At 47.5% G+C, this 13,952-nt stretch overlaps 1 protein-coding gene across 1 annotated transcript; it reads right to left on the bottom strand.

Moving 5' to 3' along the window:
- Positions 1-1,093: 1,093 nt before the first annotated feature.
- AADACL4 (arylacetamide deacetylase like 4) lies at positions 1,094-11,652 on the bottom strand. The gene is given in 7 exon segments (XM_065870994.1): positions 1,094-1,284; positions 1,287-1,561; positions 1,563-1,832; positions 3,609-3,672; positions 7,315-7,339; positions 7,341-7,532; positions 11,485-11,652. Coding segments are annotated over 7 exon segments (1,185 nt in total).
- Between the last annotated feature and the right edge of the window lie 2,300 nt (positions 11,653-13,952).

Genomic DNA, 13,952 nt, shown 5'->3' with positions numbered 1-13,952 from the left:
CCTCTGCAAGAATCCACGACTCCCTCCTCCATCAGTCATAGGTGAGGTCCTTGGCACCAAGAGATGCTATGGTTGCAGAGAAGAGAGATTCTCCAACTTTAGCACTTGCGTGGGACTAGGCAGCAGAGAGGCCCAGTGCTACTACAAATGTATCTAGCAAACACAGGCCCAATGCAAAAGCTAATGTGGACTGCCCCCAGCATGCAATACAGTTATACTCTTCCTTTTCTCTGTGAGCAGAGAAAGTGGTGCGGGCTAAGTGAAGACAAGGTTCTTTGTAAAAGTGGGACCAATATATAAGTGCACCAAAGAAATCTGACACCTTACTGCTTTAGGGAATGCAGTTTCCGTATCCCAGATGGCACCCAGAGATTCCCAAGACAGCCTTGGCTCTGAGACCCTGCCTCTTGGTAACCAGTGATCTAATTTTGGAATTCAGATTAAAGACTTAAGCACAGGAAAAGTCCCCAGCCCCCAGAGCCCACCCTTTTCCTCACCGCCTTCCTCTTGCTTCTTCTTTCATCTCCCTTTCCAGTGATCTCCTCCAAAACTTCCCCTTAGTTCAGCCCAAATGCAGCTATACTGAGGGCAGAGATCCACTGCAGCAGCATTTCTCAGGCCAACTGGAACCAATCTGTAACCAATCTGCAGGTGACCTTTGGCCCTAGGAACAATTAGGTGCCCCCTTCTCCAACAGGGACCTGACCCCAAGCAATGCTTCAGCATTATGGGTATACACCCACGACAGACAGTATGGCCAGCTGTTGGCATTCATTCTGCAGAGGCCTTGTGTGTTAGAGCTTTGAGAAATTTTAAAGGCATTGTTTTCTCCATTGACTATTTATTTCACCCGAATGAGAATGTTAGAGAATGTTGCTAGATCCAGAATTGAACACTGCTGGCACTGAAAGGAAACAGACACAGTTTGGATTTTCTCAAACACTAGGCAAGACTATTCTTAGCTTACTTCTCATCCTTCCCCTGCAGGGTAAGCCCTGACTTAGCATCTCCTTAATCAATGAAATACAGTTCATCAAAGGACTCAGCACGTAGTAGAGACCATACTTGCTATGCCCTACTCAGGGCCCCAGGGTTACAGTGTGCTCTTTATACAACTGACTATAGCATTCACAATTTTCAGGGAGCATGGGAAAGAGAAAGGCTTCCAATCAAATAATATCAGAGATCCATGAAAGCCATCCTCCACGTGGTACCACGTCACGGGGACCCACTGGTCCTCCAAGCACTTCTTATAGAGCAAGATGTCATCATGGAGGATGTCATACAGCTCACCAGGAAGGCCTTAGGAAGCTGGGCAATGGTCTCATCAACCTTTATGAGGGGTGTATGTTCCACATCCAACAAGGGATTGTTTCCTAGATAGGCAGCCTCATTGAAAGGGGCAGGAAACACAGGTTGGTAGTCTGTCTTCTTGAATCTCTTGGGTATGTTGTCCGCGCTGACCCACTTCCAGTACTTCTTCCAGACTTCCGGGGGAATAAAAGCACCACTCAAGATGGCATCTCACCAGGAGAAGTCGATAAGCACGTATTTAAACACGCATCATGAACTTCCGGGTGAGGAACTGGACGTGTTGGTTCTGCGAAAAGGATGGCAGCCGAAAATTAATGAGTTGGACAATGGGATAAATCAGGACCTGGGCCCGGATCCGAGGAAGACCAGATCTGCCCACCAGGGTCTGAGAGGTCAAGGTCGCAATCCCTGCCCCAGCACTGTCTCCGCAGATCACAACGCAGACCTGCCAGAAGGAAGCAGAAATGCCCATGCCTCCTTGGACTCTCTCTTGCCCATCCACCACAGGGGTGAAGGCTCTACAGAACCAAACAGTTGAAAGGTTGATCTCCTCCAGGAGCTTACTTAAGAAACCCCATTATGTCTTGATGAGGAATCAGGGGGCACCCAGCTCCTGACCATTTCCCCCTGTACAGTGCTCTCGGGGCATTTCCTCACAGGCACCATCCACCTGCAGCCCCCTGGAAGCCTGAAGAACCTTACCTGCCTTTCTTCCTCCACCAGCCTGTCGATCAAAACCAGTCTGGCCTGCGTGCTAGGTCTTTTCAACTATCTAGAATAACAATATCCTCAACAATTTCCTACAGGGTATTAACAGAGGTGCTTATTAACACCTTTATGCGTTCAAAGGATGTTTTTATCATCACCCTTCAGAGATGTAGAGTCTGGCGGAAACTCTGATGGTGGAATTTCAGACACAAGGCTCAGCCGGCTGGGAGGTACGTTGATGGATCCTGGAAAGATGCTGTCTTCCTCAGTCTCATCAAGAAAACCAGAGATGCTAAGGAAGTTACTTTAAGTAAGTTGTATGAGGGAGCTTGTTCTAGAGGTTGAACCTAAAATGGTAGTTTTTAGTTCCTCTCACTTGCCTTCTCTAAACTGTTTCCCTGTAAATTGCTGTAATCTGTTGGATTAAGAACCGGAATTCTGGTGAGTGGTACCCATGGCCCCCTCCATCCACTAAAAAGCTCCCCCTCTCCTCTTTTCAAAGAACCTCAGGTGCCCTGAGTCATGGTTTTCTTGAGACGCTCCCAACACTGGTCCCTGCATGGCCAGCAGTTAATTTGTTAGCTAGTTAGTTCATAAGTCCATTAGGTACTAGGGTTTTTTTAATATTAATAATATTAATATTTATTAGTTCCCAAAGACACGTTTAAACATTAATTAATTCGAGTTTTTTGTTCAGTTATTTCAAATAACATTAAAGGAAAGCATGAAGCTAAAAAGTTATTTTTTAAGTCAAAATGGCCCCAAGCTAAAAAAAAAAAAAAAAAAAAGCCTAGAAACAAATATTTTAAAGTTTGTCCCAGGCCTAATTGAAACCGTGCACCTCAGACTGGGACTTGAACCCACGTGCCGGGACTCGAACCCAGCCTAAACCCAGACTGGGACTTGAAGGTATTAGTTTCAACAATGCAAAAAGCACCTGCGGCGTCATCGCCCCAAACCACAGCCAGGACCTTGACCAGGACCTTCAGCCAAGCCCTTAATACCCCCACCACCATCCCACCTCGCTGCCTTCCCAGTCTGAGAGAACGGTTACCTTGAATCCCGCATCCATCACTCCTTTTCTTTCCTTTTTATATAGTTCCATTGTATCCATGTATATTCCTTAAAAGCATTATTATGATTTTAGTTGTTTTTAATTTTGTAGACAAAGTATCTGGCTTTATGTAATTTTTGGAAAATTTTTTCACTGAATTTTATACTGTCAATATTCATCCACAGTATGGTATGCCTTACTTGAACAGCTCTGTCATATCCCATAACGCCTTAATAGCTATGCAATGTAACACTGACTATCACAGTTGACTCATGCACTCCCCGTCAAGGGGCATTTGGGTTGTTTCGGGTCTGGGCTGTTTTGAACGATGCTGCGCCTGGCTCCATGGATGCATGTGCAAGAGTGCCTCTCTCGGGGCCTAGGACCTCCTCTCCCTCTGTTCTGCAAATCATCCAAGGCCTCACCCCTCCCTTCTTTTTTTTTTTTTTTTTAACATCTTTATTGGGGTATAATTGCAACCCCTCCCTTCTGTCACCCAGGTAACACCCACCGACTTTCTCCAACAATTCACCCAACCGACAGCAGCACAGAGTTGGTCTCTTGGGCTAGAAAACCACACAGGGCGCGGTACATGTCTGCAAGACAAAACCGACACATCGGCAGCCACCTGTAGGGAGGTCGGTGCCCCACGGGGCCCAGCACTGCTCCCCAGCCCCCAAGAAGAGCTACCAACAGTGCTGGCACTGGGTGTGACATCTTCCCGTTCTTCCTATTCTTGGCTCCTGTGAAGTGACTCTGGCCACCTCTGCCGGGACAACACAAAAAGCCAAGTCAGACGCCTGAGTCCACCCCAATCTCCTGAATATCGGGGCTCAGATGTGCCTTGGGGCTCCCCAGCTGCAACGTTTTCTTTTACAGTAGAGGAAACTGTGGACCTAGAAGGCTTGGTGATTTGAAACCAACAAAGCCAAGATGAGGGAAGGTGGGCGTGTCTGCCCTGAAATATGAACAATAATTATATATATGTATAGATGTTATTAAGAAGTAAGCAGTGGTCGCATGGGCCATTTCTATGAGTCGAGCCGTATGTTTGAGGTTCTCAGAGAGCAGCCTGATCATTAATGCATTGACCACACGGGCACAGTGCCAGACACAGAATCTGTACCAAATAAACCACGTCTAACTCAGCAGTTCTCAACCCTGGCTGTTTATAGAAGTACAGGGCGGAGGGGGGGGGGGGGGCGGTGGTTTACACACTCTGGTGCCCAGGCTGAGCCCCAAACCAACCAAATCAGAATCTCTAGGGTGGGAGCACAGGCGATAGGATTTCTCAAATCCCACCAGGCAATTTCAGTGTCAGGGGCGGTGGTGATTGACCATCTGGCAGAGAAGCGACAATGGGGCGGGTACATGCTTTTTTAACACGGTTTGGGGAGGTGACAGAAGAAGGGTCAAAACGATTCAGAGTGCGCAGCTCCTAAGGAGGTCTCAGACCTGGCTTAAGTCATCTGGGAGCTTTTTTAAAATACTGATGCTGGATCCCATCCCCAAAGACTGACAGTCGGCCTGGGGTAGGAGCTGGGTGTGAGTATGACTCTCAAGCCCCCGGGTGATTCTAAAGTGCATGCAGCCAGAGTGGAGACGACTGCTAGCCACGACCTGGTCCTGCCGGCCTTCCCCACTTCAGCCCCCCACTCTGTGGTCCCGACATTCTTCTTTCTCTTGAGCACCCAAGGTTTTGCACTTGCCCTCCCTTAACAGGGCAGGGACTAGGGTGAGGCAAGCAAGGCACTCGCCTTGCGCGCAAAATTAAGGGAGCGTCCAAACACTCATTATCCAAGATAAATAATAGTTTGGTGCAATATTTTAAGGAATCAAAATGAATGCCAGAAACGTCCGTGATGAACAACATATCGGAATTTTAAATAGAATCCTCCTTTGCTTTTGCACGACTTACCCAGCTCTCTTGCATCCTGCTTTTAGATAAACGTTGGTATGTTGTTCATCTTAGTTTTCTGCATCAGTACTGATATTTTTAATATTGCATAAAAATATATTTATCTGGATCACTGTGGTTTTGGGTGCCCCTTTAAATACGGAGGCCACGGAGGGTGCCTCACCCGCCTCACCCCATTCCCATAAGGCTTGGAGCTCTCTTTCCCGGCCCCTGTAGGGCCGGCTGATTCTCATCAGTTGATCCTGGGCTCAAACTTTGCCTTCTTGGAGAGGCTTCCTCTGATAGGAAAAATTAAATCTGCTCCCTGAGTCATTCTCCACTCCATCGCTCTGTGCTACCACGATGTGAAATTACCCTACTCATTTGTTTCACTGTCCAGCCCCCTGATTTGAGTGGGCTCCAATGAGGACCTTTCTTGTTCTCCACAGTGTCCCCCGTGCCTCAAAGAGGGTCTGACACAAAGTAGGTGCTCAGTAAACATTTGCTGAGGGAGCCCCAGTTTTACTTTTGGAAATAACGTCATCCCCCCACAGAGGAAGGGGTACAGACCCAGCCAATGAATGGGGGTGCTCCCCGGGGCCTCTGAAAGGGAAGAGTGATCTTGGACAAGGGTGAGGCCAGTAGATGGGAGATGATTCATAATTAACTTCTGAAAAGGGGAGAGCTTCAGGGCAGCAAATTCAGATGTTGTATTTTCACCACCAGGTGGCAGTACACCCTAATCTCAGGGAACATGTAATGCAAACAGCCCACCTCTTCACATGGGCAAATTTTCTCCTGCGCGGAAATAGAGACACAGACGTAGAGAATAAACTTATAGTTACCAAGGGGGGAAGGGGAGGGTGGAACAAATTGGGAGACCGGGGTTGACATACTACATTACTATGTATAAAATAGATAACTAATGAGAACCTACTGTATAGCACAGGGAACTCTACTCAATGCTCTGTGGTGACCTGAATGGGAAGGAAATCTAAAAGAGTGGATATATGTATACGTATTTCTGATTCACTTTGCTGTACAGCAAGAAACTATCACAACATCGTAAATCAACTATACTCCAATAAAAATTAATTAAAAAATTTTTTTCTCCTGTGTGGCCATCCCTCCATCCATCCATTTGTTTGTTGGTTCATGAACATATCCTTTCACCCAGTTGTTTGCCCATCCATCCATCTATATAGTCATGCACTCATATATCCATTCAAAAAATAAAACCACAGGCCTGGCCCTGAGGATCCTGTAGCAAGCAAAATAGAAGACTTTCTCGCATTCTTGGAATTTCCACTTTTAGTTGGGGAAGGCAGACGGTAAATAAGGAAACACCCGGAGGAATGAGATAAGTTCAGATTGCGACAAGTGCCGTGAAGAAAGCTTTAAAGGATGATGTCAGGGATGGAGGTGGGGGGGGCGGGCATAGGGTAGGGCACTAGAGTGGGCAGGGAGAGTTCTTTAGATAAGACGTCCAGGGAGCCCACTCTGCGGAGAGACATTTTTTGAGATCAGACTGGAAGAATGAAGAAGGGGTCACCCATCCTGCAAAGCAGCGGTGAGGGGAGACACAACTTTGCAGGACTCGGGAACAGCAAGTGCAGGAGATTCAGGGTGAGAAGGAGCCTGGTGTGTCCAAAGCCCAGAGGAACAGGCAGCATGGCTGCAGCAGAGCGAATCGCTGTGGGAGGTGGGAGACCCGGGTGACCAGGTCGGAGAGGTCTGCAGGGCCAGCACCAGCTGTGGGGAGGAGTTGGGATTTCACCTGAAGACCCTGTAAAGCCACAGGAAGTGTTCACTGCAAGACTGACAAGTTCCGACTCGTATTTTTAAGGGTTCTTTCTGGCTGCTGGGTGAGGATTAGACTGTGAGGGGTGACATGGGGAGAGCAGTTACTGGGATGTAGGGATAAAGGGATGCGGGCAAGAGAGGCGGCTTCGGATCACAGGGGTCTTGCAGAGCCAGAGAGAGACACACGGGTTTGGGAAATACTGTGGGGTGAGAGCAGACAGGACTGGTCAATGGCTGGTGAGTGGTGAGGGAGCGGAGAAGAGTCAACACTGCAGGGCCATAAACACCAAACGCCACCCCACTCCAGCCCTGGCCACTTCACCACCCTCTCCTTGACCAAGAGTATCATAGTATAAAAAAGAATGTTTTCACACCATCTGCTGACTTGAGCCCAAAGCCCTTAGTCAGGGCTCCCTATAAAAACCTCCAGCTGCTGATTGCTTGGAGGGACTCCAACAAGGTTCCCATGGGAGGGGTGGGTAGAGCTTTGCATGAAGATGAGGCTCTTCCTTCACGAAGCCGCCGGGGACCATCTTACCCAGGCTCCCTAATACGGCGGCCCCCTCCGTGGAAGAAGATGATGCCTCGCCGGGGGCTGGGGGAGGCCACCTTGGGCTGGAACAGCCTCATGGGTACGGTTCCAAAACGCAGGTTGGTTACCACAAGCCCAGGGTCCTTCTTGATTCTCATGCCATTGTGCAAAAACTGAATAAATCTGGGCATGGAGCAAATCCTCAATTTCTCAAGTATATTCCCCTGTTAGAGGTAAGGGAAAGAGCGGGAGATATTAGGAGAGGTTAGGATCCACCTGGATGGTGGATGACTCCTGCCCCTTGTAACTGCTGGAATGTTTCTGCAGTTTCTTATCTGCCTCAAAGGCATGAGCCTAGGGCTCATCAGGCCCTAGGGTGTGTCCAGATAAAGCATTGGGCTTTCAGAATCTCCTCCCCAAAGCTCTTGGTTGAATAGTGGTATGAATTTGCCAAAGAGCTAGCCCACGTTTGGGCTGAGTGGTTGGGCATTGAACTGATCAAAGCCAACGTCCAAGGCAGCTGGCTGGCAACCTTGCTCTCTTTGGCTCCCAGCCTAAGAAGGCAAAGACGGTCCATCACCTGGGTCAACACCATCATTGCCTCTCTGGGTTATGACAGACCCTTAGGTCTCATTTGTGTTCAACAGGAAAGAGTCATGGGATCAATTAAGGATGTCTGCCATGGGCTCAGGGGCAAGGGGCAATGGCACAAAGGCTATATATTTGCTGAATGTGAAAAGAAGTCCATTGTTTTTAAATTAATATGGTCACTCTAGTTATAAACAAGCAAAATATCTGAATATTTCATGAAATATAGTTACATGGTATCATATCTCATGTACTAAATGCATTTCAGCCATAATGGATCATCTTTTCCGTGGATCTCGCATGGAATATGTGTCTTTGTCATAAAGAAAACAGCACGGGATAATTGTGAACATAGTAAGAACAGCTGACACTTATTAGTCTCCTACAACATGCCAATACTGGTCCAAGTGATTTGGATTATTAACTGGCTTAAACTACTCAGATACCCTCCTAAGTCAAGCACAATTGTAAGCTCCATTTCACAGATGGGAAAAGTGAGGCATGCCAAGGTCAAGTGCCTTGCCTGTCAACAAGTAAGATGTAGAACTAAACTAGAAAGAGCTTGGGTTCTTAAGTCCAGCAGATTTGGCTTCAAGACTTAGCTCTATACCACCGACTCACTGAAAGATCTTAAGCATTACCTTCTCTGAGCTTCAGTTTTCCTCGTTTTATAAAATAGAAGAATGGAGTCTACAGTCCCTGAGGATGAAGCTTGGGAATTAGATGCAACCCATATGGAGTGTGTCACTGGTGGGTCCTGGTAAGTGTGAGCTCATACTGGGTCCTGCCCCAGGTTTATGGGATGACCCAGTGAATTCACTCCATGGAGACGACCCCACCCCCGTCCCCACTGCCCCATTGCCAAGGCTTAGGCTTCTCAAAAGGGAACTCCCAACAAAATCCCTATTTCCCGGCCTAAGGTAGGAGCAAGGTGACCAACGTGGTGGAGATGACCTACTTTCCCCACCACTTAGCCCACATCTGAGGAATCCATTTCCAGCACCTAGAAGAGCAAATGTTTCAGGGATTTTGAACGATGCGATGTGGTGATAAACGTCTCTTAGCGCGACATTCTAAAAGGTCACTAGATATAGCCAGGAAGTTAGATTTGGTTTGTTTTTTCCCACAGTGAGTCCACATTTGCCAGAGCTGGTAATTTAGGACAGAGGCAAATAAGGAAGATTGATTATTATATATTATTATATAATATTATAAATATATATTATTTATATATAAATATTATAAATATATTGTATGTATAAATATTATATTTCTATATTATTTGCATAAATGTTATAATGTGCATATATAAGTATTATAAATATAATATTTTGATATTGTTTATAAGAATGTATTAGTAGTAGTATAAAGGGGACCATCACTAGTTTAGGAACGCCTGAGATCCAGAACTTTAGATGGATATTGAAACTCTTTCACAAAATATTCTAGCAGAGTTTGCCCTTTAGAATAAAATCTAGGGACTTCACTGGCTGTCCAGTGGTTAAGACTCCACGCTTCCAACTCAGGGGGCGCGAGTTCAATCCCTGGTCAGGGAACTAAGATCCTACACACCTGGGAAGAGGTCAAACAATGAAACAAAAACAAAAAATAAAATAAAATCTATAGCATTTGTTATATTAGTCATCATATCTTTTAGTAAGGCTGAAATCTCTCATCACAGCTTCTAAATCAATAATGATTTTAGGAAATGCTGTGTCTTTGCCTTCAGAGATTTGATATATATACTAATGATAATCTATTCTTATGGAGTCCTTTCTAAGTGCCCAGCACTGTACCTTGCACCTTAAATGCATTTCTCATTCAATCCCCACCTCACGCCTATAAAAAGCGTCTCTTGCTGTCCGCATTTTTCAGAGCAGAAAACAGAGACTCAAAGACATTAGTCTACAAAACTAGCAAGTGAAGATTCAGGTCTCAAACCCAAGGTTGTCTGATACCAAAACTAGACACCTGATTTCTGGGCCATAGAAGCTTTTAGGTTTTGTCTCCTTCTCCTTAAAATTCTTATCCTTCCTGTACCTATCTGTCTTCTGGAACCAAGTGACCACTTGGTTATCATCATCTCATCATAGTCACCTTGTGATGAGCCGTCTGTCCTAGGAGGGCTCAGTGCTGGGGGGACGAGGGATTCGCCCTCCATGGCCCATCTCAGAGGCTCCCATGAGCAGCTGTCATCAGAGATGCTTGGCTTGTGGGCTACTCTTGAGGAGAAACACTGAAGGTTGGAAAGGTCTCGGGTTTTCTGGGACATCTGAGGCCCTCATTTTCAGCCCTAAGGCCTCAAACTAGCCTGTAATTCCATAAGGATTGCAGCCACTGGCTTGAGACAGCCTGACCTCCAGCAAAGTGCGTGACCAGGATTAATAAGAGAGATCCTAGTACCACATCCTCAGCCCGTCTCCTTGGGGCAGTGACGTTCATGTAATTATGACATAGACTTGTTCATTTCTCGGAAAGCCATCCGTTTCCCTGGTGAAACATTCCAGCAGCGCAGAAACATATTTTACTTATTTACCAAATATCACCAAACAAATGAGCCCTTATCACCTGTCGTCTTGATCCTCTTACCAACCTGATGGAAGCAACGCAATCGTTCCCCCTTTGCAGATGAGGAAACCAAGACACAGAGAGGTGAAGTAAATTGCCCAAGATCACTCAGCCAGGGAGCGGCTGTCAGAGCTGAGCGTGGCCTCCTCACCTCCTTCAACAGTTGTTCTCCCCACAGGTCATCATTGTGAACTGTCTGGCTGCCATCAGGTCTCCACCCAGGGCTGGGACATTGGGATTAAATCAAGTTGCCTGCCTCTTAGTGCCAAACTGTTTCCGAATCTGCTGTTCTAGGCATGCACCGTTCTACCCCAAATCCCAAACCCCTGTTCAGAGCCTGGCTGGTGTGGCCACTCTGAAATGCTGGGTGAATTCCCTGGTGGATTGATCGGCAAATGGTAAGTAAGCACCTGCTAGGTGCCAGGCCCTGGGCTTGGGGCTAGGCTTGCAGAGATGCATAAGGTGGTCCCTGCCTTCCAGGTGCTTGCAATCTAAGCAGGAGGAAAATGCCTGTGTGCCATGAGGTGGAAGACACTGTGGCTGAAGCAAGTTCATTCTGTCAGGCTATAAGCTTTTTCAGGGCAGAGGCTGGGTCTGGAATCGTTTGGGAATCCTTAGAAATGAGGCTGGTGATTGGCACTCAGTAAATATTTGCTGTTGAAGAAAGGAAAGGAGGCGGGGGGCAGGCGAGATGAAGGACAAGAAGAAGGAGAGAAACAGAATCGCAGGCACAAGAGAGAGGACTGTCATCCGTCCCTCAGCGTCCATGAAGGACTGGCTCCAGGACCGCCATGATACCAACATTTTCATTGCTCAATCTCTTACAGTCGACCCCCTATCCATGGATGCAGGACCCGCGGACAAGGAGAGCCCACTTTATAGCAAGGTCTGTCTTTCTTGGGGGAGTCTGAAGAGAGAGAGGGAAGTCAAATGAAAGATGGAAAGGAGGGGCAAGGCAGAGAGAGAGAGAGAGAGAGAGAGAGTGCCCCAGCCCATGACAGGGCCTGAGTACAAACTCACCAAAGTGACCATGTAGAGGAACATGCAGTGCAGAGATCGGAACTTGGCAGGATGTTGCAGAGTAGAGGGGACACCTGTGGTGAGGAAGTGCTCAAAGACAGCCCAGACAAAGACCCCCAGGAGAAAGGTGCACAGTGCAGCTAGAAGCACCAGCCACGGGACAACCATGTTCCCGAGCCCGTGAGGAGTTTAGGAACTTCCGTCAGTGGGACTTGAGCTGGTCACATCGGCTGTCTCCTCCCTCCCACTCTTTTTCTTTTTTTTTTAACATCTTTATTGGAGTATAATTGCTTTACAGTGTTGTGTTCGTTTCTGCTGTATAACAAAGTGAATCAGCTATATGCATACGTATATCCCCATACCCCCTCCCTCTTGCGTCTCCCTCCCACCCTCCCTATCCCGCCCCTCTAGGTGGTCACAAAGCACCGAGCTGATCTCCCTGTGCTATGCGGCCGCTTCCCACTAGCTATCTATTTTACATTTGGTAGCCTCCCACTCTTTTTGGATTAATTTTGACCTGTGACCTGACCTGGCTTCTTAAACATAAACACAACACGACCAGTGGGAGCCGGAGGGACCTACTTCCTTAAGGAATACAGGGACCAGGGGGAGTCTTGGGAGATAGGCTTCCCAAAGGCTCAGCAGAGATCAGGCTCAAACAGAACCCGCAGCTGGGCACCAAGGGAGAGGTCTCACACGAGCTGCACAGGAGACTTTGGCCTGATCTTTCAAGTGTAAAATAGGAGACACACGGCCAGGCTTCCTCCCGTGCATCTGGTCGAGGTGGGCAAAGGGCCTCTTATTCCAGTCGGCTGTCCTGACCCCGCTCTGATGCTCCAGTTCCCCTGGGGAGAGGCAGCGGAGCCCAAGGTTAACAGGACCCACTCAGAAGTGAGCCCACCTGGGTTGAATCCTGCCATTTCCACTTACTGGCTCTGTGGTCTTAGGTAAGTTATGTCTGTTCTCTGCATGTCCATTTCCTCTCCTGTAAGAAGGAGATAGTTAGAGAACCTAACTGAGGAATGGTGAATAGTGCTGCAATGAACCTGGGTGTGTAAACATCCTCTCACTTTTCGAGTCAATTTTGCTGAGCTATAATAAATAAATACGTGCATACATGTGCATATGTAAAAGTGCTTAAATCATAAGGATAAGCTTGAGGAATTTTCACAAAACAAAAACACCCAAGTGACCAGCACCCGAACCAGGATAAATAGCATCTTCTCCACATCACCACCGCCCCCTCCCCCAGTTACTACACCCACCAGAGATAACCACAATCCTTCCTTTAACAGCCAAGACTCACTTGGCTGGTTTCTGAATTTTATACAAATGGAATCATGCAGAAAGTGTTCCTGTATGTCTGGCTTCTTTCACCGAACACTGTTGTATGTATCTTCCGTGTTGTATGTATCGGTTCATTCATTCTTATTCTGGTATCGCATTCCATTGTATGAATATACCACAACTTTTGTGGTATATTTGGTATATTTGTGGTATATTTGTCCTTCTGCTGCTGAAGGACATTTGAGTTTTTGCCAGTTATCACTGCATTGCCTCTTAGCTCCAAACTCGTCATTTTTGCCTGCTCTGTGAAAATGGGCTGGAACCTTTCAAAATCTTTCCTTTGTCCACTGGCACCAAAGCATTGTCAAGAAAGAGTAGTGGAGGGATTTCCCTGGCGGCACAGTGGTTGAGAATCCGCCTGCCAATGCAGGGGACACGGGTTTGATCCCTGGTCCGAGAACATCACACATGCCGTGGAGCAACTAAGCAACATGCCGTGGAGCAACTAAGCGCCACAACTACTGAGCCTGCGCTCTAGAGCCCGTGAGCCATGACTACTGAGCCTGCGCTCTAGAGCCCGTGAGCCATGACTACTGAAGCCTGCGCGCCTAGAGCCCGTGCTCCGCAACAAGAAAAGCCACCGCAGTGAGAAGCCCGCGCGCTGAAACAAAGAGTAGCCCCCGCTCACCGCAACTAGAGAAAGCCCAAGTGCAGCAAGGAAGACCCAACGCAGCCAAAAATAAATAAGCTAATTAATTAATTTTTTTTAAAAAAAAAAGGGCTTCCCTGGTGGCACAGTGGTTGAGAGTCCGCCTGCCGATGCAGGGCACACGGGTTCGTGCCCCGGTCCGGGAGGATCCCGCATGTCGCGGAGCAGCTGGGCCCGTGAGCCATGGCCGCTGAGCCTGTGCGTGCGGAGCCTGTGCTCCGCAACGGGAGAGGCCACAGCAGTGAGAGACCCGTGTACCAAAAAAAAAAAAAAGAGTACTGGAAAGACATCTCAGGAGAGAAGGGCTCTGCTTCCTGGTTCCAGGTACTCACACGGCAGGATCCTGCAGACCACATGGCTTTGCCAGCACCCAGCTTCTGCACTGTGTGAGGAAAAGTGCAACAGAAGGAATTATTAACCATAACAGGGAGTCACAAGAGAAGAAGCAAGAAGTAAAGAAAGCTCAAAATAA

The sequence above is a fragment of the Phocoena phocoena genome, chromosome 1 (assembly GCF_963924675.1).
Source record: "Phocoena phocoena chromosome 1, mPhoPho1.1, whole genome shotgun sequence".
Classification (NCBI taxonomy): Eukaryota; Metazoa; Chordata; class Mammalia; order Artiodactyla; family Phocoenidae; genus Phocoena; species Phocoena phocoena.
Note: the sequence above shows the minus strand (reverse complement) of the source record. Positions and strands in the feature narration are given on the sequence as shown.